We start from the raw sequence: 24,278 nt of genomic DNA on the forward strand, positions 1-24,278 counted from the left end.
AAAAGTTTATATGCAGAATGTTGATTTATGTACGAATTATACTATAAAAGCTAACAATCGAAGGCTGCTGTGATTGGAGGCTTTGTAAAGTGACATAAAAGTATATCATTGCGTGTGTAACTCGATTCATGCCCATTGAATATTTGTTTGAGTTTCAGTTTCTTCTGCATGCATAACAGCTTTAAGAAGGTTCTAAGTATCATTTAATCCGTTCAGATTACTTTTATATGTGATCTTTCGCCAATATCCATTACCATTTCTGCTCAATGTAGTAAACATGTTATTGCTTAAGGTGTAAAGTTTTCTATAATAAGGCCAGACAACGTGACTGGGGCTTTATTATGCGACTATCTCACGCTACTGTTGTTGGATTACTATTCCATCCTTTATATCATTAATATGTGGTGTCACAATAGTGCCACGATGAGCCGGCACCGGTGCGCTCAAAGGGCATGCATGGACAAACAGTGGATGACAGAATAACTTAAAATCGTGTCACCATAGATGTCAGAAGGAGCCTCGATCCTGGTTTTTTTTTTTCAAATTCCTGGAGCCAGATACTGCCGCAGGCCAAAGGGCCAGTGGGTACAAACCAATATAGCCGTTCAATAACATGTGTGTTGGGCTAAAACGTCTGATACTGTTCCATAACATTTGACTCGAACTAAGATACTCATCGAAATATGTATCACCAGATCATAGATTCGCAACTATATGACTTGTTGAGTAGAGACAGTAATAACTGTCAACCCGCTTTAGCCAGCTTAACAAACTTATGCGAATTGTAGTCGTCCGAGTTCTTGGACCCATCCCCTTGTGTAATCAAAATCTGCCACATTGCGGTTAATACTCAACATTTTTCTATAGTTACGTAGCATACGTGATTATGCTTCTTGTCTGGATGAAAGTGAAAGTACCGTGAATAGTGGTGTCTCTAGAAAAGGTTGTATCGTATTTTTCATTCCATTTATAAGAGCTCTTGATGACCAAATGAAAGATGAGCCGGACTAGTCAAGCTCAAAAAAAATTGGAGGAAGCCTTATTTGAAAGATAGACTAGTATTTTCAACGAATTCAATCCGCAAGCGTTCCAGCACATTCTTGATTTGTCTCGAAGGGAAAAAGTAAAAGTGATTCACGTTGATTTACTGTTTATCTGTTTACACTCCTCTTTACATGAGTGAGAAATTTTGTTACATCAGATTTATCTGTATGTAAAAGACACAAGATAGGCTATTGAATAAAGTGTCTACCAATACCTTTTCTCTATAGCCTGTATTTACCTAAAGCTATGTTTCATAAAAATGACAGGTCTGCTAAGTATGGGGTTAATAGATGAAGGTAAAATGTTCAAACATATATCATAAGAAACCCGATGGTCCGTTTGTTTGCGCTGTATCCAGGCAATAACGAATAAACAGCAAAGAAGCTACGATGTTTCCAACCTATCTAAATATCGTCCAGTGTAAATTGGATGTGTATAACGCAAAGATCATAATTGAAGTCAGTTTGAGTACATGCCATGGCGACCTTAAAACGTGCGTTTAATCAGGTAAATATTCCATTCAAGTCATGAACAGCATTTCCACACCTCCTGCCAAGAACGTTTCCCTTAGCTTCAAAACCTGTTTGCGCTACTACATACTTTAAAAAATACTGCTATCCCTTCCGTGAAGTTCAACAATGTTTAAAAAACGTAAAAGTAGAGTATCCGAACAATAACCAACAAATCGTTATTTATTCAAATAAAATAAAAAAAAGAATAATCCTCCTTTTTTTCAATATCTTTTCATAATGAAAAAGATGAAATCATACGTTCCAATTTGAGTAAGCTAAAATATTTAAGCCTTGTTGGCAGCCTAATAAAGAAAACAAAATTCAGTTAATTCTCATGATTTTCTAATAATAAATGTACAAGTAATCCTTTTTACCTTTTGGAATCTAAATCTGGGAGGAGGAAGACGGTTGCGACGGTCGACAGCAGAACGAACACGAACAACACGAGCGTGAATGGCGCAAGAGACACAGTAGTGGAGCTTGACGTACAACTTAGGAATAGCATATTCTATACAAAAGGAGGATTAATATTAGATAACGTTCATTCCACGGACAATGCTTTGTTTCTCCTATGCTTACCTTCGTAGACGGAAGCTTCTTGAAGATCACGAACGGCAGCAGCTTCGACCATGTTACGGATAGTGAAACGCTTGATGGCCTTGTCCTTAGGACAGCAGCGGTAACAGTTGATACAGCGAACAAACTTGGTGTGACCACGTCCGTGCTTGTTACGTCCGTTATTTCTTCTCTTGCAGGTCTGTTGAACGATGAAAATGTAGAGAGCAAGCAATTAGTTAAAGGAGTTGACTGACGATAAGGAAGAGATCATAGTGAGAGAAAAAGAAGAGTAGAGAAGACAAGGCGCATACTGACGATCAGTGCAGTGACGGCACTGATGGTAACTAACTGAATTCCACCCTGAAATGCTGTCAAGAAAATCTATGACAAGTGCAGCAAGCTGTTGCTTCTTCATTTATCAACAGCAGGTAAGAAACTGAAGTCGGATTGTCTAATCTGTCACGTCGATTGAATTCGACCGTGAATAACGTCAGAAAAAAGCTGGATAAAGCTTTGTGCCGTATCAACCATCTGTATCCAAATTGTCCAACAAGGCATCCATCCATGTTGATCATCGCAATCACATATGTAATATCGTCTTCAAATGCCGTACTCTTACTCTTTTATTGTTCACTATGATCTGCTTGGATACATTACCATGATGAATGTATGAAGAGGTTAAGAGGAAGTTTCCTTATTGTGCCATGACTAGAACGCTACTTGAATATTCAGTTTTTTCGCCCTTCCAAAATGATCAAGCGAAAATTCAAACAGTTCCGGAACACGAATGGCTAATTTCCGGTCATTCTCGAGCCAGCGGTTTGAACAAATAGAGCCCTCTTTTTTTTGGTTCTGCTGCCTTCGCTGGTAAAAGGGCATCGGTCTAAGTGGCATCGGAATGGCTTAAATTAATGCCAATTTGGCAGTTTCCCAAAAGATAGCTTACTTTACGCAACGTATATTGCTCACCCACTCAGGCTTTCCAAATCACCTTGTCAACAAACTTCTCTCTGTGTTGTTTCTCTCCACTCTGCACTCCTTTCAAATAAACCTTTTCTTGATAACACACTTTGTAAGATATCCGAAGGGAAATTAACCCATGAATAGCAATAACAAGCAGACTCAGTATATTGTCGTCAAATCCGGCAATAACAAAAAGTCAAAAGCTGTGAAAGCAATAAAAGATTCTATGGACATTGACAAAGCGGAAGAAAATTGGCCCTCATCTTTAAAGTAAGATCTGTTTTAAAAGGAATAGCATTGAGGAGCAAAAGTCATCGATCTGTGTGGTGTTGCTCTTCCTCTCAGTCCCTCTATTTCATTCGCACCATAGCTCATGTTAACATATCGCCAACTATTTGTATATCAGTGAATATGTAGCTCATGCTTTCGCACACTGTCCCGTAGAAAAAAAAGCCTTATTGGAGAATCAATTGAAAAGTATTATCAAACAGGCGCAAAGAACAAATATGCTGGACATTATTGACTGGAATGAGCGCGATTTGCCCACGTAAATACAGTGCTATGTATTTAAATATATGCATGTGCGTAGTAAAGTATTGAAGGCAGTTTATTCTTAACGAAAGTGTCTTGTCCCCATAGTGCGTGCTCAACACAACAAAATCCAAACTCCTCACGTTTATTCCACAAACCGTACGTTTCCCTACAGTAGATGAAGGGAAGACTCGGCAAAAAATGACTTATGTAAACTAAATCTCTTTTTTTTTTCTCTCACTACTTATTATAGAACAAAACAAAAACAATTGCAAACGCAACCAAATCAACAAACACTTACATCGAAAATGGGAAATATAGAATTGACGCCAGCAGAGATAAGAAAAAGAGAATTGAGAGCTCTTAGGTTTCAGCAGGATACCAAAAAAACGTCGGCACCGTCACCTCCTGCGCCATCCACACCCACACTAGGCACAGTAACAGCACCAAAACCTGTAGCAGCCAAAGTGCCGGGAGCAAAAGGGAAAAAGCAACGCTTAATTACACCTATTGTGTGGGAGACGGAAACAGCTCCACCCTCCAATCAAATCATTGTTGGTACAAGTACTGAATTGGAAAAGCCATACTTTAGATTGACTTCAGTAAGCTTCTAGAAACTGTTTATGAGAGAGCCATGGAGCGAATATATTAACCATTCATGAACCAAACAAATATGAAAAATGATGTGTTTAGGCAGCTGATCCTGCTACGGTTCGTCCATTACCTGTTCTGAGAAAAGCGTTCAAATTTTTGTTAAAGAAATGGAGAGAGGAGGAAAATTACTCGTATATTTGTGAACAATTCAAATCAATGAGACAGGATTTGACCGTGCAAAGAATTAGAAATGATTTTACTGTTCAAGTGTATGAAGCGCATGCAAGAATTGCCCTTGAAAAGGTTGGTAATTTGGCTCGATGGGGTCATGCGAAGAAAGCATACTGAGTAACCTGCATTTGCTCATTAGGGCGATCTTGGTGAGTATAATCAGTGCCAAACACAGCTAAAGTACCTTTACGAGCAAGATATTCCAGGTAGTAATGAAGAGTTCCTTGCTTATCGTATTCTATACATGCTATTTTCACAAAACGAATCAGGTACGCCTCAAATAAGGCTTTCGGATATGCACGCAGAAGGGAAAAAATTCAATTATTCACTTTTTTTTTTTTTCTTTTTACTTTATAGATATCAATTCTATGCTAGAGGAAAAGGCTCGTATGGGTTTGGAGGAACAGTCTGACTGTGTACAGCATGCTTTAATGGTTCGATCTGCGTTGGCAAAAGGAAATTATTATCAATTTTTCAAATTATATAAAAGCGCACCGAATATGGGTGGTTATTTATTAGATCAGTTTGTGGATAGAAAACGGATCGAGGCTTTGATTGTCATATGTAAAGCGTAAGTAATCCCAAATAATAGGAACAAAGTTAAGGATCTTTTTTGTTTGAATGTAGCAACTGAACGCGCATTTTAATCATTTTCCAATACAGGTATCAGAAGGGTATCCCTTTCACTTTCCTCTCTAACCAATTGGCTTTCAATTCGTTGAAGAAATTCAGACAGTTTTTACGGAATCATGGTTTGCATGTTACGAAAAAAATGCCAACTTTCGATACAAAAGGCGCACTACCTGTCTTATTAGCACATAAAGATAATTATAGTAGGGTGGATATCAAAGGCCAAATTTAACGTGTCCCGAGGATCATTTTTGATATTTATGCGTGTGCATAATACTCTCACTTCTGTTTTTGATGTTACTTTTGCAGAATAAAATTTAATACCCCTGAATAAACAAATACTTGCAACGCCAAAGAGGACTTGTTTGCAAACGTGGTTTATCTATATTCTGTACTTATTTCGAGTGCTTAATGTTATTTGTTGCTGCGGACAATCAAATGAACATGATTATGTAATGGCTCAAACGTGCAAGTATCACAAACTCGAAAAAAGATCATCGTACGTGATTTCCCGTCTTTCCCTGCTCTTTTTAGTTTTTTTTTTACAATACGTAGTGTCATTCGATTACAACCTTCTACTTCCTTTTTCCTTTTACTATCTCTGTTTACAAGCCTGCCTTCTCTGCAGTATAATTTCTTTTCGCGCTATTCAATAGAGCTCGAGACACTTGACCTAAACGTTTCATAGAAAGTACAAGGCACCAGATCATCGTCGTAATAAGTAGATCATGTCAACAGGGGAAATCGCAGAACCGTCAGTACCATCAAAAGATCTACCTGAAAAGACAGGTACCGGTAATACAACAACACCAACAACAACAACAACAACCATAGCAGCAACGAATGAAGTTTATACTACCTGTAAGTAATTTGTACTGGATAAATAATGCATAAAAGACTGGGATATATGTTTTACCCGCGGGATCCAATTACTTCAAAAGGGAGGGGGCAGCAATTTCCACCTGTCAAAATTGCTCGATATTCGATCTCTAACAAGGGACTATTTACTATCAAAGATTAACATTATCATCATACCTTTAATCTCATTATCAGTCCATCCACATACTGTGACAGCTTTAGTTATCCTATTGGCATTAATGTTCTATGCTGCAACCAGATCAAACTACGAAAGCACGGCTGACAATATCAAATTAGGCATATTTGCAGCTATTGCCTGTTTTGTGTGTATCGGTATGCTGCAGTTTCCAGACGGACCATTTGTACGCCCAAGTAAACCGATTTGGAGAGCTGTTCTTAGTCTCAGTGTCTTATATCAATTATTTTTGGTCTTTTTACTATTCCTGGTAACGCTTCCTCCTCTATGCAAAAACATACAAGATGTAAGGGTATGAGTGAGCTCACAATATTATTTTCCTCTCTCTCTTTCTCTCCATGTGTATACTCTATCTATACATATGTTCGTGGATGTGGCTGTCTATCATCTGACGTAGAACAAAGACGATGCTCGATATTTTATGACATTTTTTGATTCCAGTTTAGGTGTTGATTTACCTGAAAGATCATATGCAGATGCATGTGCACTTACATGGGACAATGTGAAGGTATCAAACGGCCTAAATACAAATAGAAAGTTGGTAAAAGTAAGCTTATGACAAACCATTCATACGTTATTAGAATCAAATGGATATTTTTGTGCTAGCACATGCCTTGGGATGGTTTGGTAAAGCATTAATTCTGAGGGATTACTGGTTCTGTTGGATTATTTCTATCGCTTTTGAATTATGTGAATATTCGCTACAACATCAATTAAATAACTTTGCTGAGTGTTGGTGGGATCATGTAAATAGAAAAGCGCCTGAATGTCTTTTGAAAAAAAGTTATATGGTTAATTAACACAACAGTTTATAGTGGATTCTCGATGTTTTGATCTGCAACTGGCTTGGTATTGTTGTTGGTATGAAGTTCTGCCAATATTTCGAAGTGAAGGTAAGGAGGACGTTATTGTAATGAAGTGTACCCGAGGACTAAACTGAAAAGCCTTAACAATTAATCCCTGAACTTTACAATAGCAATACTCCTGGGTTGGTTTCAGACAGATTAAAAGTTTCCGCGGAAAAGCAAAGAGGGCCGTTCAGCAATTTACACCTAAAGATTGGACGAGATACGAGTGGAAGACGACGAGTACTCCCAAAAATTATTTCGGTACTCTCATTCTATTGATTGTGGTAATGTCTTTGATTGAACATTCGTTCCTTTATTTTTTACTTGCTCTTCTAATTGCTGTCTCTCATTATTGCACTGATATAGTTCCTCCAATGCGAATTGAACTGCTTCTATTTGAAATACATTCTCTGGGTACCACCCGAACATCCTTTGAACACATATCGCTTGATTCTCATGTTCTTATTTGCCCTTCCAGGCGTGAGAGAAGTCTACCAATATTTGTCTGATAACAACACACGCCGTTTAGGTGCTCATGCTTGGTTAATGATCTTTAACATCATGACTGAAACCTTAATCTGCATTAAGTTTGCCGAGAACGAATTTCCTACACCTGCACCTATGATTGTAAAAGTGGGATGGTCAATTGTGTTCACAGTTCTCTTTGTCATTTTCCCTCTTTGGCGATTCACAAGACGTCAGCCTACTGCAGCAGCAGAAGGCTCAGCAGTAGCCACACCATTGGAAAATAATGATGTTGACTATATGGACTTTAGAAAGACACAATAATACCGTTAGTTAAATAGTAATTATAATCAATAATGATGCACAAAGATGTGATTAATAATAAAAAAGGTAAACAGTGTCATAGCACTATACCACAACCGAAGCCATCATGCCAAACCCAACCTTTGATACGCCTAAGATCCAATTACCTACCTACCTCTTATTAAATGTTGAATTGTAAAATTGATTTCATAGGCGAGTAATATAATTATTGAATACACATAGTAAAGTATTGAAAGCTTTGAGAAGACAGGAGTTATGAATTACACAAACATTGAAGGGTTGAGTATGATACAATCTTTTATTCCTCCATCAGAATATGCGCTTTATTTCAACTATTGCTTTAGCTCAACATAATTAGCAGGGAATAAGCCAACCTTCTTGCCGCTGGCATCTACACCTTGCCACCAATCGTCACTGACGAATTCGATTTGAGTAATCTTGTCACCTTCAGCAAAAGAAATTTCATTATCTTCTTCAGCATCATAATCATACAAAGCAACAGCAACGTGTCCTTGTTCCGTCTCTGTCTGATTTTGCGGTTGACTTTCTTGTTGGGATGGTGCGGGCTGTGCTGCTGCTGCTGTATCATCATTATTTCGATGACCCTCCTCTAAGAGTTGAACATAATTGGCTGGGAAGAGACCTTGTTTGTTTCCATCTTCACTGATACCGAACCACCAGCCTTCATCAACTTGATCGATTTGAGTGATAAGTTCACCTTCAATCAATGACATTTCATTGGATTCGTCTATATACAAGCAAAAAAGTCAATAAAATAATTTCAGACGCCATAAAAACACTTTTAATCCATTTAGAGAAGTTAAATAACTCACCAGCATCGTAGTCAAACAAGACAACAGCAGAAATGCCATGATGCTGATCCTTCTTAGGATCAGCAGCAGCAGCACCTGCAGATTGAGATGTATGTACAGCACGGTCCGCAGTCTATAATGTTGAAGAACGGGATGAGTATGATCATTTGCTTCTGCAAAGCGACTCTTTAATAGAATCTAATGATGCTCTACCTCATTCAGCTGTGACTGAAGAGAAGCTTCTTCCTCTTGCTGCCTTTGAAGACGCTCCTTTTCGGTTCTCTGAGCTTCCTCAGCTTCACGACGTCTCTGTTCTTCTTCTTCCTGCTGACGCTTACGTCTTTGTTCCTCTTCTTCTTGTTGCTTTTGCTGACGGCGTTTCCGTTCCTCCTCTTCGGCTGCTTCTTGTTGACGTCTGCGCTCTTCTTCTGCTTGCTGTTGCTGTTGTTGCTGCTGACGTCTTCTGTCTTCCTCTTCAATTTCTTGCTGTCTGCGTCTCTCCGCTTCCTCCTCTTCTTGCTGCTTCTGCTTCAAACTATCTTTTTGTTCCTCTTCCTCCCTTCTAGCCCTTTCTTCCTCTTCCTCCCTTAATTGACGACGACGTTCTTCTTCTTCTTGCTGTCGCTTTTGTTGAGCTTCTTTTTCACGTCTTAATCTCTCTTCTTCCTCTTGCTGTTGTACTCTACGTTTATTTTCCTCCTCTTCTTCTTGTTGTCGTCTTCTCTTATCTTCTTCCTCTTGCTTCATATCTGATTGACGAGTAGATTGCTGCCTCTGCATTTCACGTTCACGTACTTCTTTCTCAAATTGTTCGCGTTCCGCGCGTACAGCTTGTGCCTTACTATTGTCATCTTCGCCCTGAATGTTCCAACGTTGTGATAATTTCTTGGGTTCAGTTTTGATGGGTGTATAGTTTGTACCGACAGGCTTTGGCATATTATCTTTGGTCATCGCTTCTCGCTGCATAGCGGCAATATCAGGAATTTCTGTCTTTTTGTAGCTAGATCCAACCGGCTCAGCTCGAGGTAAAGGCTTGTTTGTTTCTTTATGCACACTATAATTAGCACCTGATGATTCGGCAACGCGCTTCATAATTAAGGATGGCTCAACGTCGGCTTCGTCGCGAGCATTAATTTGAACATGATAACTCTAAACTTGGCCATTTACAACGGTAGATTTGAACAAAAATTGGAGGAGGGGTTGAGCTATTATTATCATCAACCTTCGTTTAAACATCTATCTTACCTTAACAAATTTAGATACGTCGCTTAATTGAGAGTTGAAAAATGCTTTTCTTAACTCGGGGACACCGCTGCCACACTTGAAGAGGAACATAAAACAAAAACAAAGCATGTATAACTATTAAACTCGCGACTGGGAAGGATATTTGTAACAACTTATCAAAAAATTTACCCAACCAATGAATACAAACTTGGGGAGCTCAGTGTTAGGGTCTATCACTTTAGCATAAGCGAACTGAACTTTACCATCCGAGAATTCATCGCATAAACCTTCCAGACCGTCATCTGACAATACAGAAATGTCAAAAGCGAAAGAACGTTAGTACCATTCTCATTTTGTTTTGCAGAGTTTAAAGCTTCTCAAAATGAGCTTTCTTCTTTATACTCTACCGCCAGTTGCTTGAACTCGAAGGTCGTAGGTTCCTTTATCATATGCATAAATTACCCAATTGGTATCGTCCCTTTCGCTAATGACAGCTTGAAGAGCGTCATTCAAATCTCGTCCGTGAGTATTGAAATTAACATGAAAGCTCATTTTTTCAACAGTCAGGTAAATGAGGATATCCTGGTTTTTGTTAAGGGCAGAGTTTTTAAAAACAAAGATAAGGAAAAACCCGAATAGAACAGTAAATTGATGGCTTCCGGTTTTGTACATTGCTTTAAAATTCGAATTGATATCATACTACGTATTTGAAAATCCGAAATTTTACCAAACATTTCTTTTGATGCATACACCTGCGATTTGCTGTACAATAAAATCGACATTATGCCTAGAATTAGGCATATGAACGTTCGACGTGTATTTAACAGAAACACATAAAGTGTACATTTGGGTTTAGTAAAGGTTATTGATGTCGAAAACCTACTAAATTTTGATAAATAGAATCTCTCATCTTCTTGGCATAACGTTCGTCTAACAGATCCATATCTTTCCTAAAGTCCTTCTCAGCCTGGCGTAACCTTTCTTCTTTCTCAGTTAAATAGCGTTCACGCTCTTTTTCTAAAGCAGTTGGATGGTCCTTCACATTTGCTTGCTTGATTCTTGTTAGTAATTCATCTAAAGTCGTCTGAGCCTGCTGCAATTTCTCTTGTATGCTGGCTGTTGCAATTGATACTTTATCACTTTTGACTACTGCTAACTTGGACTCGCAGTTCGTCAAGTGTACCAAAGACCTGGCTAGTTCATCTGTTGTTACAAGATCTCCACTATTCTATATTGGATATATTAGTATCCTTTTCTTCCGATTTCCCTGAGCGGTCAGAATTATCCCTCTTATGTTGAATTTACTTCGAAATGGTCAACGAAAGTTTCAAGTTCTTGTTTTATACTTTGTTGGTTTTTTGCAAATAATAGCTGATCTAGCTCAGACAGATCTATAAAACAGGCATTGAAGCTTAGCTTTCAAAATTTAAAAATTTAACGTCAAACTGATCCTACCTCTGTATAGTTGATCGCTAGAAAATGTTGGCCTCATAACATAACAATTGACAAGCAATACTGAGAATCAGCTCAAGCAACATGAAGCAAGGAAAAACAAATAGAAAGCTCAAGATCGATCATTTTCGAACTCAATCACTCAGGCAGCAAGAAGAATCGATTACAGCAAACGCATCAACTAAAGCTTTTTTTTTCAATTAAAATAGCAGCTATTGAATCACTTTTTGCGCTCCTCTAGTGCTAATAAGTAAGTTGTTGGTCCTATATCTATTGTCGTTGTTTTGACAACAAAGAAAGCAATAGCTTTAATTAACTATACAGCCTGTCTTAGAAGTGCCTGTTTGTTGGCCCTGAACTTGTCAGTAGCCAATGACGTCTTGATGTGTCGTCAACTTTTTGTTGTCCAAATATTAGCATCCTTCATCATTTTCGATCACTCAGGGACTGTAACTTCTCTGACAAGGTCAGAAAAAGCGCCACTATGCGCAGCTTTGTGTTAAAGAGCGCAGATCGAGCATTGCTACGTTTGCTTTTCGCAGTGGCATTTCCTCAATTTGACCTTCGCGTCAGTCAAGACAAAACACAGCGCTTTCTTGCTGCAGCACGTCAGCTTGATGCTTCAGTTTCACCTCTTTTCCAAAGCCTTTTTAGTTCAAATATAATCACTCAGGAATAAAAGATAGAATGTACTGTGTCTATTCTACTGTGATCTGTAGGTAGTTAAACGAAGTATATCTAAACCGCGTTTTCAGTCTCAACGAGTCTCAAGGTGCAAACACTGGGTACATTGAAGCAACACAAACTAGATGAATGTATGATTCATTTTATTCGTCAATTTGAATTATTAAGAGAGATCTGCTAATCGTATTACTAAAGTTTCCATACAATTCATTGAACCAAAGTATCCTAGAAAGGTGGCGGTGAGGATAAGGGCGTCAAAACCACATTGTTTAGATTCAGAACCCTTCTAAACCCAGATATATTATGTGTAAAGCGTTCCCTATCCTTTGCTGACAAAGTCCACTCCACGCCATCCAACAAATTATTCAGCGCATTCGTTACAAATGTTCTTCGTTCTGGCAATTGCTGCTCAATGACCGCATTTGTATATTTGAACGCATAGTCTCTCTGCAATAACATGAGAGCATAAAGTGGGCGAGACAATGTCCATTGATCACTATTGTCTTCGAATAAGATTAAATGGAAAATACAAGCTAATAAGGTAGGTAAAGTTTGAGGGAATTGTTGTAGATAATTAACAATCCAGTGAGATTGTTGTGAGTGCTGCTGCTGTTGCTGTTGTAAGAATGCAGATGATCTGCGTTGTCTGCGCGTAGATAGGTTATTATGAGATGCTGTAGGTGAGGATGAAGATGTAACGGTATCGCGCTGAATTTCGGCTTTTTCGGTTTCTTTGATGGCAAAACTACATATACTGAAGACAGCACTACATGCATGACTGCGAACAATGGTATCTGAGGATTCAATGCCCTGTTCACAAGCTTGCATTAAATAAACGAAAGCTTCAGGGGAAATGGTTGGTAATTCCATGAGTTGTTCGCGTGCTAATTCGTCTAGCATTTGGAAGTAGGATAAAGCTAACTTTGGATACGCCTTAATAGATTAACGAGATATGAACATTAGTCTAAGAATGCTAAATTGCGTCAACTCCATTTATGTTTTTGTTTTTTTCTCCATGGCATTTACCAAAAGATCTTCCAAAGGAATATTCAGCATCAACTGAATAACCATTTCCAAAGCGTCATTAATAGCTTTGTCTTGGTATAGCCAAAGTACACCGAAATTAACGTAGCGGCCACCTAAACTTCTTGACAAGATATTAAAACAGGATGCAATAGCTTTGTATTTATATTCATATTTTTGGCTTTCGTTGTAAGATATTAAAGGCTGTTTGAGGAGCCCTTGGCCGAATGAACAGATAATTTGACTTGCATCCTTAAACATCAATATACCGTTAGTAGAAGAAATCTCAAAGTTGAGACGTTGAGATTTGTTATGAACAAGTTCGCCATAAAATAGTAGCAAAGGATTGACAATTGGATCGGGCGACCAAGCCTCAATGGCGCGTAGTAAGACAGACGAATAAGAGTCGTAAAACCAATCAAAGAAAAGCACAAAGTGACGTCTGGCTTGTATAGGTGAAATGAACCCGTACATGTCAATGAATATATCCCTCAAATTACGCTAATGAAAGAGATCGATCAGTCAGTAGGGAAGTTTCATAAAAAAAGAAGAAGAGAACTATTACAACGCCCTTACTCGAGTTGATTCTTGTCTGAAAGATTCCACACTATCCAATGGACCCAGATCGTTGAAACGTAAATCGAACGGCTTCATAAATTCGACAAATGTCTTCTCATCTACATTATCTTCAGCAAATAAAAGCTTACACAAAACTTGAAAGTATACAATACGGTTCTCATTTTGTTTGTCGTCGTTGGTTTGGCAAAAGGCGAATTGGCTATCCATATGATTCTGCAAAATAAGTTGTGTGGTTTCAATTTTGCGAAGATTTTTGGAAGCACCATAGCTAGGATTGTTTTCGGGGTAAATTGCAAAATCTGTAAGTATCCGATTCCAACCTATATTACATAATTTGCTGTCATTACCCAGAGGCAAGCTCGTTGAATAACTCCAATGTTCGACGAATAAGTTGCTCATTATTAGCCCAATATTGTAAGTTGGATACACTATTCAACAATATGTCAGTAAGGTCCACCAGGGCAATGATCAACAATGAGAGAACACTCTTACATTTTACGCATAATCATATCCAGCATAGATATTTGATCACTTATTCCAAACACCTGGGTCAACTTTGCATAAATCTGACGAGAAAAAAATAATCATACAACACTAAGCATATGGAGATTTCAATGATTAGAGGCTTCTTTCTTACCTCTCTTCCATTCGCTTCACTCATATACGATTTTTTGAATTGAGAAAAGAAGTAAATGAAAGCTAAATCCAACTTGTCATTCATGAATGCATTTCCATGCTGGCTTTGTAAAGATTGCTGTACATTCATCAACTGCAAGACCTTGGTAGTAATTTCGCTATCTAATTTATCCAAATCTTCAGAATTAAGATATGCCTGCGCAAACTTGACAGAATTAGCACAAAAAGCAAAAAATACGAGCAAATCATAAACAAAAAAAAAAGCCTATACTTTACAGTTCGATTACCCACAAAGGATGCCATAATGTATACGAGCCATGCAAATTTAGTCTCAATTACTTCCAAGGCTTCTTTGAATGCCTCCATGTTAGTAACCGTATTCTGTGTTGCCTGTGTAATCAATTCTTGGTACTGAACAGTAATGGGATCAAACATTTGCATTAAAGTAGTGGTGGCGCCTTCGTATTTACAATGAGCAATATGACCCAACATATTCATTGATTCTAATAACTGCTCTTCATTTTCTAAGGGATCATCTAACCCTTCATCAATACGAACAGGAACAGCTTCAATCGAAGTAGAAATGTATGCCCTGACAAGCTATAGAACATTGCAAAACCATTTAACATCAACCTCTAACCTTGATGATAACATCTTTGCAATTACCAACCTCTACACTGATGGCTTCTAATTTTTCAAGCGCTTGATTTCCTAATTGTTGGTAATAAGATGTACTTTGAATCATTTTTGACCAAAATCCCAGTACATACATGGACGTATTAGGAGCAAATTTCCAAGACTGAAAAGCTCTTAGGGAAAAATCAGCAATCAGTTCAATCCATTCAATGAAGCCAGTTTTCTCTACCATTTCGTTCATGGGAACGGTAGCTCGAAAACGGAATAACAATCGACAAAACTCGTTATAGTTATCCACATCATTCAATCCTTGTGAGGTCATGATAATTTCGCGAATGCCTTGCATGACCCCTACGATGAAATCAGAGCGCAACTGTTGATCACTGAACAATGTCTTTCGAACTGCAGATACCAGTACTAAACATTCCATGACTTTTGAAGAAATTGGAGGCTGAAATTGGGAATATGCTTTGTAGAGGGTTTTCAAGAAATCTGGATTCTCGAATAAGGATCTCCATGAGGAGGGTATATGTATAAGGCCAACATCTTCGCCAGATTCATCAGCGCTCGTACCATTGAAGTCGTACGAAAAACATTTGATCAATAAATTTAGTGCCGCTTCTTGTAAACGCTGTTCTTGGTTTGGATTGGTGAATGCAACTGTATGATTGATCAATTCTTCCAGTGTTTTAAAGGCTGTCTCACATATTTTAAATAATTGTGTATCTCTGAATTCACCCGCTATGGTCATAAGAAAAGAGATTAATGTCTGCGAATGCCAAATATACAAAATAGATTTGTTTGCTAACCTGATTTTACCTGCTTTTCTGAATTTTGATGTGCTACGGACGAAACTCGGTGGGTTCATGTCTTGGATCATAATGGATAAGATTTGCATGCCAACAATACGATGGTCTATAGAAGCCTATGATCAATCATAAAATGGTATGTATTAAGATTTGCGTCTGCTTTTTGCGAAGTACATTTTTAATTCCTTACTTGTATGAATTGATGAATGTATTCATAAACTTGTCTGTATTGCTCGATGTCTGCCCAGCCCATTAGAGTAATGATAGCCAGCACACTAGCCAATTGGCTGATAATGAAAGGTAATAAATCAGGATGCATGAACGCGTAATTAAGCAGGAAAGAACCTAAAGATGATTGTAACATTGACGTTGATTTAGTTCAAGTTAGCCAGATTGCACTGACGAGCAGTAGCCACTATCCTTACGTAATTGAACTTTTGTCTCTTGGTCAAATATAGAAAATTGCGCCTGAACCAATTGTTTCAACCTGGATAAACAGAAAGATTGTACATATGGGTTCGGTGAACTCTCCAACAACATACGCAATGCATTAGCCGTATCTGTAGGATTATTAATCACGAAACTAGGTTGATCAGGTGTTGATATAGGCGCAGGATTAGAAGATGCAGTATCACTGAAGGTGGGAAACGATTTTTCAAGTAACTTTTGCACCTGAATACGTTCTTCAGGTGACTTTGGGTTATAAAGCTGCTCACATAAAGAGGCAAAATAAAGATTCCTTCTTTCGTCTTCGGCTGACGTTGCTGTTGTAGACATTTTTTTTTATTTTAGTTAAGACTTTGGTTTGAAACGATACTGGTAGTTCGACGTGACTACTTGAAGCAGTTTATATAGTACGTATTGATTTCTGAGAAGCGAAGAGATGTAATTTTGTTTCCTTCTGAAATTAAGAAAAAGAGAAAAGAGGAAGTGAATGGATTTTAGAGAAATGCGACCTGTTGCTTTTTATGAAATCTCCCACTCAGGCAGCAACAGCAGTCAGAGAAGCAAATGCTGAGGTTGGATAGAAAGTCTTTTGATTGGCTTTCACGGTTCACTTTTCTTCCCTCAAAAAGATACAGTCTGTCCACTTTACCGAAAAATTAGTCGGAATTTAAAATCGATCTGGTCACTTTTGACGAAATGAATTGACCCTTTATGAAACAAATAATCACTTCTTTTTTTCCTGTATGAAAGTGTTCAAATAAACAATCAATAAAATGATACAGTGAGAAGAGTGCTGAAGGATACTGTGTTAAAATTGGCACGCGGAAAATGAAATACAAAATGGGCTTCTTCTTCCTCATTTGGCGGCCTTTCTGACTGAAGGTAGTTTGAAGCAGTTGAAGTCAGTTTAGAGCAGTTTAAATTGGTGTAAATAACGCGTGAGATTGCTTCAGAACGCCATTAATCGATTAATCAATTTTTTAGCATCAGTCCTCATTCTCGAATTATTTTTGTTTAAGATTCTTTTCTTCTAATTTTGAAATATTAGTAGAAAACAAATAATCTTTGGAGAAAGTACAGTTTTGGTCTGGCAATGGATCTTCTGTAAAAAGCTTAGCAGAGCAGTTGGGTACTGCATGGTGCAAGGATGGGAAAAAACGAAGAGTTTACCTGAAAGTGTCGATCATAAGTGATAATAGAGGAAGAATCGACAGAATAAATGTATTATACTATTCTTTATTACTCTTACTCGTAATGGTTATATGTGATTCCGTTTTTTACTTAATAATACAGTGATTTATGTATTATTTTGTTTGATATTGTGCAAGCATGTAACATATCTTCCTTTCGAGTTGAATTGAATAAGAACAGTCTTCGAAGAACTGTTGATATAATCAAATCTAATCGCTTTCCCCTTTTTACTTAGAATAAATTATGGTCAGTCTCAGTCCAGTTGCTGCATCGATTTAATAAGTCAAAGAGACTTTAATTGATGAGGGACGATGCAGCTGTTGTCATTCAGTATATATAGAATCGAGCATCAATGGTATTGAAGTATAGAAACCCTAGCTGTACACTTTTCGTACGTCAATAAAATGCAGATGGTATAGAACGAATAAATGCACACACACACTTACACGCACGCAAGGACACAAACACATTTGTTGGCTTCGATGAACAAAAGTAAAAGGAATCAGGACACCTTTTCCACGTATTTTGTACTATCGGTATTCATAAAAAGTATTTTCCTCTGGGTTCTCAATTGGCTGTAAAATCAATGATTCGCAGGACCCGTCTTGGTATAAGGAAATACCCTCTCAGTACCTTTTTTTGTTCTTCATATTATTCTTTACCTCTCTTTTTGCTCTTTTTCTTTTCTGTTTCTTTATCTTATGCTTTTCGTTATGCCATCTTAACTGTAAATCCGTCAACAAATCTCAACTAAACCCATATTGAAGAACAGTTTCCAAGAACTTTATGTTACTCATTGAAATATGGATGTTTGTCATCCTCTTTCATCTTGCTGATCAAGTGAAAGGTAGTAGCATAGTCATATAGTCCGACTAGGTTATTCCTTGTCTGATTCATTTCTGCAGCAAACTCTTTCTAACCAAGCATTTTTATTTTAGGCTTGTCAAGGCCTTCACCTCGGTTATCCAAAGTTGATATCATTCAGAACCCGAGAATAACCAGCACATCCAGCCAACCACTCGACAGAAGACACTTTACTTTCAACTCAAATCAGCAATTTTATCACTGTCAGCAAAACTGTAAAATAGAATTTATGGTATTTGAGCAACCTATAACATTAAGCTTATCACCTAACAATGAACTATTTCATCCGAATGCTCGATTAGAGATATTTAACTCGGATGGATCAATACAGTACGAAGAGCACTTGGATACAACTATACCCACACATTATGAAAAATACCCCATCTTCAAAGGCTATGTAAATAACCAACAGAATAACTGGGCGAGAATTACCTTTCGGCACGATCTGATAGAAAAAGATGTTGAAGAATTCCTGTCACCAGCATCAATGCCGCAGGGCAATATAGACAATCAACCGTTACTATTTGAAGGCGCTTTTCAGTTGGATTCAGACATTTATCATATAAAGACTTCGTCTACTTATAAGCTCGCCAAAAGAATAGATGATCCTGAGACTGACCAGCATACTTATGGCAGTCAAACAATGCATATGGTTATTTATCGTGATTCAGACCTTGTTCATGAATATACTAGTGACTCATTATTTAGAAAACGAGAAAGCGTAACAGATAAAAAAGACACAACTACAGGTATTCAATCGAACGATACAATCAAAGCAAATGACAGTAATGATGCAGTGAACGATTTAGTAATGTGCGCCATGGAAGAATTAGCCTATAACCGAAGAATGACAGGCACATATCCAATGAACCCAAACACACCCTCTTCCGGAAATAGTAGCGTTACGGAATTTTCTAATTTGTGGGAGAAAAGAGATTTTCTTTCCATGTCGACTACTCCAGGAAGCGGCTCTTCGCCGACATTTTCCACCACTACCTTCACCAATGGATGTCCAACCGCTCGTAAAATAGCTTACATTGGCGCTGCTGCAGACTGTTCGTACGTCCTTTTTTATGGAAGCACTCGTTATGCGAAACTACAAATGATAAATGATTGGAACGTTGCTTCAGCTGTTTTCGAAAAGACCTTCAACGTCTCTCTCGGACTCATCTATTTGCAGCTCTCTGTTCCTGAATGCCCATCTAAACCCCGATCGGACATGAATTGGAATCAAGCTTGTTCCAATTATTACACCATCAATGAACGTTTGAGTGATTTTAGTTTGTGGCGTGGTAAACGAGGAGAAGACGGTGCTGCTTTATGGCATCTGATGACACGTTGCTCAACCGGTGTCAAAGTCGGCATTGCTTGGTTAAGTCAATTGTGCGAAACTCAAGTATCTCAACAGATCGAAGAAGACGGATCAACAGAATGGGTATCAGGCACAGGCGTATCCTCCATTACACGAGATGAATGGAAGGTGGTCGCTCATGAAATAGGTCACGGTTTCGGAGCCATCCATGATTGCACGGCGCACATGTGTCCTTGTCAAGGGGAATGTGGATGTTGTCCACTAAGTGATGCCGTTTGCAGTGCAGGGGAAACTTATTTGATGAATCCTACCAGTAACGTTACTACTAATGAATTTAGCCCTTGTTCGATCTCGGATATATGTAATGCGTTTCCTAGCATTGGCTATTGTTTGAATTCACCAGATGTACGTAAGATTGATGTCAACAGCAACAACCATCATCATAGTTTTTCATTATGCGGAAATGGGATTTTGGAACCTGGGGAGGAGTGTGATTCCGGTCTGACAGATAGCGCTTGTTGTTTTGCCAAAACATGTAAATTGAAACCTGGCGCCTTGTGTGATGATTACAGTAATCAGTGCTGCCTAAACTGTGCCATTGCTCCTAAAGGAACCGTGTGCCGACCAGCAGTGTCGGAATGTGACTCAACTGAATATTGTACGGGTGAGTCAAGTCAATGTCCAGCTGATTTGTATGATACGGATGGAACTTTGTGTGCTAATGGAACAATGAAATGTGCGTCGGGAGTATGTACTTCACGGGATCTGCAATGTATGACAAGAGGACTTCGTCAAAATATCAGTGAACAATGCTCTTTCCAAAAAGACTCGTGTTTGATTAGCTGTACCGATCCTAAAGATCCAAAAAATTGCCTAATGCTTAGTGGTATGTTCTTGGATGGCACTGAATGTGGTTTAGCAGGATATTGTCAAAAAGGAGCCTGTGTCAGCACAGGCGCTTTAAATACATTGAAAGCGTGGACAGAGCAGAACAAATCGTTGGCCATTCCAATCTATATCTTTGGCAGTATTGCTGTATTGATCATTGTTGGCTGGATCTTCTGGTTTTGTCGAAGAAGATACAACAGAAGGAGAGTTTTGCTGTTGAGTACAGGGGCAGTAGCCAGTGCTGACAAGGATAAAGACAGCCGGCCAAACTCGTTGCTTAGTAACAACATTAATATACCCACCATAAGAAATTCGCAAATTATACCTTACAACCAGCATCATGATATTTCTGCCGTTAACGATTGCGAAACGACGATAGACAATACGAATAACAATAATTCACAAGGCATCGATATTTTTGAGTTAGAACACTTATCATCTGCCACTACTTCAACTGCTAATAATCTAGGGTCCGTGGGTATTTCTCCTATCGTCACTGCTTCAAAAACGATAGCACCGTATAATACAACAAATATCGCTGACTTTAACAGCCTTGAATACAATCATAGCATGAACAATAATACTACTGCAGCAACAACTACTATTGGTGTAAAAAATCCCTTTTTGGGCTATATATCGAATGGTAAAAGCACTCACCACAATGCTTCAAATCAAACAACGAATCATCATAGACGCGTCAAATCATTTGTACATTAACCTAACTTATTTTTCATCGGCATACCAGTTTTCACTATTTACAAAATAACTTAATTATTCGAATCCTTCTGCATCCTCTCTTTTTGATGAATTAGAAATGCTTCGCTGATCATTCCTGATATGAACTACCCTTACGCTTTATTTCTTCTGTTGGTTTTTTTTTTTCAATTTTGTTGAAGAGCCGTCGAGTAATTTATTTGGGTTGATCGCCAACTAATTTTGGACTGGGAAAATGTAAACTATTCACAGAAAGTTGAAGTGAGATTACATGTATATCAATAAGTCTTTGAGAAACCTCATTGGATAAGCGAAATATCTTTGAAGATTGAAGGTTAGGGAGCAAAGTCTTTTATACATCTAAAATCGATCATTCGACTAAAATTTTTGCATGTTGACCGTTACAAACCCAATCTTGAGTTAAAACGCGAGTAAAAAGAATAGCTATGAAAGATATATCTACTGCTGACGTAGAAAGAAACTAATTTTATTGAATGTACATTACATACCATCACACATTACGTGTTATTGTTTTTTTTTTTTTTAAACAATTCTTCGATTAATGGGAGGTCTACGAACGTTTAAGTGCTCTGAAGCTAGTCTTTAATTATATTAAAAACCCATAGATACTACAAAGCAATAGTAGTTGGAAAATTTTCTCTACAGAGTTTCTGTTGAACCACCACGTCCTGAAACTATATTGTGCTGCTTTACTTGGTTTCTACAATAATGTGTAAACGCTCTGCAATCAACCTTATATAGCTACACTTTTCAGAACAGATATCAACCGTTCAAGCGTCAGTTTTACAAGAACAATTTTGTCTTGGAGCAATAATTTAGTGTTTGAAGATATTTATGGAAGCTTATTCAAAAATTAAAGGAAAAAGGAAAAAGGAAAAAGGAAAGAAAAGCTTCAAGTACCGAAAGTTCTACGTAGTACTTACCGGTGATCCTCTACAACTTGAATTGAAGCCATGAAAGCTGTTGGCTGAACCAGCTCGAGGTCTTTGAATAAGTTATCCTTCTGAAGATGAAAATACATGTATTTTCTCACTTTTCTGATTATTAATGCGGTTGACTATACTACACATTGTTCTCTTTATTCCACATTATAAATGAAATCCCTTTTGCCAGGAGTAGGAGATTGATAATTATATGTAAATTTACAGAGAGAAGAGTGGTAGTCAAAATACTACAAAATATCTATTGACTCATGCAGCGTTGCTCATTGCTGTGATGTGTTCAATCGCTTTCTTTATCAACTTATCATATACATCCAACAACTCATTTCTGTCCCTCTCTGTAGCTCGTTTACTAACGACATTATCTGTTTGCTTCTCTATAGCATGATCAAATTCGTGTGATAAATCCACCAAGTCAGTCAACTCGGCATCCAATCGTTCCAACAGGGTTAACAATTCCAATTTGTGCTCGTAAGCGCTATTATCTGCTTTTTTGAATGAAAATCCGCCTACCACGACAGTAACCAAGAGGAGAGGCAGCCAACACCACCAGCGCGTAAACTGAGCGGCAAAAGCCGTCAATGTCAATGCCCCAATCAGCTTAATCAAGGTCTTGTACTTATATTCTCCTTCCTTAGGCACGAGAGAACTGCTCTGACAGCGTTGTACTTCATTCACGACAGTGTGCTTGGCGAGCATGACGCTAGGTAGAGCAGCCTTTCGGTGATTGAAGGTCTTGCTTTCATTGAGAAGGGCGTATTTTCGTTGCTCACAATGTTCAATGAGTTTTTTTAGGTAAGATTCATAATCGGTATGAGATCGATAGCCTTCACGCTGTAGCTCTTTGATAAAGCGCTGTTTTTCAGTGTCAACAGATCTTTCGGCAAAGAGATCATGAATAGCGTCTAGTTTTTCGAGGAATCTGTACAAACTACTTTCGAGCAGTAGGCCGCTATTTTGGTCGTTTAAAACTGAATTAATAGTATCCATATTTATCGCAAAATTTTTTATACTTTTGGTGTGATGATGGGAAAAGAAAGTGTTTCAGTAAATCAGGCGAGTTGGAGATGGAAGAGGGGAGCAGAGAAAAAAAGAAAGCTGACAGATTGAAGAAAAAACAGATTTTATACATGTGGAAACGCGCGCGCGGCATAAAATTGGCTGGTCGATTTTCTCCACATCACTCTTTTGTCATTTTCGCTGATCTGCCAAATTAGAATTTGACGAATCAAACTTTAGGCTTTCCTATTTTTGTGGGCCGAGGGGAATACAAGACCGAAATGAAATGACAGCCCAATAATTAGTATGCTTTGGGCGTAAATCTCCTTTGTGATGAAAAGGCATATAACTTATTCACATGAGTACACAATCTATCAAGCAGCCTTCGGCATTGCTGTTAAGGAACAGCAACCACCTTCTTCAACAAGTGTGTTCTTTCTCGTATTCTAATTTAATTTACATTGTATGTGATGAGTAGTAAACGTGACATTCATCATTGACAGCGGCTGGAGTCGCTTATCTTTTCTGATGTCTATATGAAAGCTTGGAGATAGCTTATTGTTTTTGTTTTTTTTCCAATTACCCCATATCATATATCTATATGTAATGAGAGTTATATTACATGCAAATTTTATTATAAGTGATAAATGGATAAGTGGTAATGCTGGTAAATACCAACTGATGGTAGTAAAATGATATTGGATGTTACTGATGATAGGCTATAAAATGTAGAATAGATATTAGAAGATATATAAACATAAAGATATGCAACATGGAATAAATTATGCATTGTTAAAGGAGGAAGGATAGGAAAGTCCTTCCTCTAAAATGCCATTCAATGGAAAATAAGAAGTAGTTTGGCGTGACAGGCTACTGCCAATAGGTTGTAAAACAGCGCTTGACGATCTTGGAGGACTAGTACCAGTTGTGGAAAGTGGAGAGCTTGCCGAAGATGACGAGGAAGCGGCGGAAGTACAGGACCACAAATCAAAATACAAAGGTCTTTCTTCTACGACGCTCACATGACCTGCATAGGCTGGTGACCTTGATGTCACTACTTTGCGATTTTCTCGGAAGGAGCTCTCTATGTTACTACTGCCACGACTGGTGCATCCACTCGTAGTAGTTGTAATAGTAGTACCATTGCCATTACGAGGGTCGTTTGGATTGTTGCTCTTCTTTCTAGTGAGCCGAAGCCTTTTCCCACCGCTACTGTTATTACTGGCACTATTGATAGTTGCAGTATTTCTTTTCTCGTTATTATCGTTGCTACTATGGTTGACTAGAAAAGC

At 38.1% G+C, this 24,278-nt stretch overlaps 9 protein-coding genes across 9 annotated transcripts; 4 read left to right on the forward strand and 5 right to left on the reverse strand.

Moving 5' to 3' along the window:
* Positions 1–1,702: 1,702 nt before the first annotated feature.
* Positions 1,703–2,814, reverse strand: BDF20DRAFT_876895 (40S ribosomal protein S26-A). The gene is made up of 4 exons (XM_053081403.1): positions 2,772–2,814; positions 2,136–2,313; positions 1,931–2,064; positions 1,703–1,858 (listed from the first exon to the last, which is right to left on the reverse strand). The coding sequence occupies exons 1-4, from the start codon at positions 2,772–2,774 to the stop codon at positions 1,841–1,843; spliced, it is 333 nt and encodes a 110-aa protein (XP_052934587.1). The 5' UTR covers positions 2,775–2,814; the 3' UTR covers positions 1,703–1,840.
* Positions 2,815–5,439, forward strand: BDF20DRAFT_876898 (SAC3/GANP/Nin1/mts3/eIF-3 p25 family-domain-containing protein). Its single transcript, XM_053081404.1, has 8 exons — positions 2,815–3,347; positions 3,484–3,624; positions 3,717–3,767; positions 3,862–4,210; positions 4,302–4,505; positions 4,573–4,702; positions 4,791–5,004; positions 5,097–5,439. The coding sequence occupies exons 1-8, from the start codon at positions 3,214–3,216 to the stop codon at positions 5,293–5,295; spliced, it is 1,422 nt and encodes a 473-aa protein (XP_052934588.1). The 5' UTR covers positions 2,815–3,213; the 3' UTR covers positions 5,296–5,439.
* A 44-nt stretch (positions 5,440–5,483) lies between these two features.
* BDF20DRAFT_876902 (uncharacterized protein) lies at positions 5,484–5,876 on the forward strand. The gene has a single exon (XM_053081405.1). It carries the CDS (start codon positions 5,519–5,521, stop codon positions 5,717–5,719), a length of 201 nt encoding a protein of 66 aa, XP_052934589.1. The 5' UTR covers positions 5,484–5,518; the 3' UTR covers positions 5,720–5,876.
* Positions 5,864–7,900, forward strand: BDF20DRAFT_876904 (phosphatidyl serine synthase-domain-containing protein). Its single transcript, XM_053081406.1, has 6 exons — positions 5,864–6,367; positions 6,515–6,625; positions 6,699–6,863; positions 6,933–7,010; positions 7,094–7,249; positions 7,332–7,900. Exons 1-6 carry the CDS (start codon positions 6,161–6,163, stop codon positions 7,752–7,754), a joined length of 1,140 nt encoding a protein of 379 aa, XP_052934590.1. The 5' UTR covers positions 5,864–6,160; the 3' UTR covers positions 7,755–7,900.
* Positions 7,901–8,086: 186 nt separating this feature from the next.
* On the reverse strand, positions 8,087–10,342 carry BDF20DRAFT_914087 (uncharacterized protein; the record flags this gene model as incomplete). Its single annotated transcript, XM_053084142.1, has 6 exons — positions 8,087–8,502; positions 8,588–8,699; positions 8,780–9,715; positions 9,812–9,886; positions 9,980–10,092; positions 10,198–10,342. 6 exons carry the CDS (start codon positions 10,340–10,342, stop codon positions 8,087–8,089), a joined length of 1,797 nt encoding a protein of 598 aa, XP_052934591.1.
* Positions 10,343–10,652: 310 nt separating this feature from the next.
* Positions 10,653–11,282, reverse strand: BDF20DRAFT_914088 (uncharacterized protein; the record flags this gene model as incomplete). Its single annotated transcript, XM_053084143.1, has 3 exons — positions 10,653–11,018; positions 11,096–11,181; positions 11,246–11,282. The coding sequence occupies 3 exons, from the start codon at positions 11,280–11,282 to the stop codon at positions 10,653–10,655; spliced, it is 489 nt and encodes a 162-aa protein (XP_052934592.1).
* A 377-nt stretch (positions 11,283–11,659) lies between these two features.
* BDF20DRAFT_876914 (armadillo-type protein) lies at positions 11,660–16,537 on the reverse strand. The gene is made up of 11 exons (XM_053081407.1): positions 16,035–16,537; positions 15,800–15,954; positions 15,620–15,725; positions 14,835–15,541; positions 14,441–14,764; positions 14,166–14,360; positions 14,021–14,094; positions 13,876–13,956; positions 13,526–13,796; positions 12,953–13,450; positions 11,660–12,859 (listed from the first exon to the last, which is right to left on the reverse strand). Exons 1-11 carry the CDS (start codon positions 16,384–16,386, stop codon positions 12,152–12,154), a joined length of 3,471 nt encoding a protein of 1,156 aa, XP_052934593.1. The 5' UTR covers positions 16,387–16,537; the 3' UTR covers positions 11,660–12,151.
* Positions 16,538–17,860: 1,323 nt separating this feature from the next.
* On the forward strand, positions 17,861–21,159 carry BDF20DRAFT_1001693 (Metallo-peptidase family M12-domain-containing protein). The gene is made up of 2 exons (XM_053074618.1): positions 17,861–18,094; positions 18,186–21,159. Exons 1-2 carry the CDS (start codon positions 18,034–18,036, stop codon positions 21,026–21,028), a joined length of 2,904 nt encoding a protein of 967 aa, XP_052934594.1. The 5' UTR covers positions 17,861–18,033; the 3' UTR covers positions 21,029–21,159.
* Positions 21,160–21,934: 775 nt separating this feature from the next.
* Positions 21,935–23,399, reverse strand: BDF20DRAFT_876917 (uncharacterized protein). The gene has a single exon (XM_053081408.1). The coding sequence runs from the start codon at positions 22,975–22,977 to the stop codon at positions 22,237–22,239; it is 741 nt and encodes a 246-aa protein (XP_052934595.1). The 5' UTR covers positions 22,978–23,399; the 3' UTR covers positions 21,935–22,236.
* Between the last annotated feature and the right edge of the window lie 879 nt (positions 23,400–24,278).

Source organism: Mycotypha africana, assembly GCF_025528875.1.
Source record: "Mycotypha africana strain NRRL 2978 chromosome Unknown BDF20scaffold_7, whole genome shotgun sequence".
Classification (NCBI taxonomy): domain Eukaryota; kingdom Fungi; phylum Mucoromycota; class Mucoromycetes; order Mucorales; family Mycotyphaceae; genus Mycotypha; species Mycotypha africana.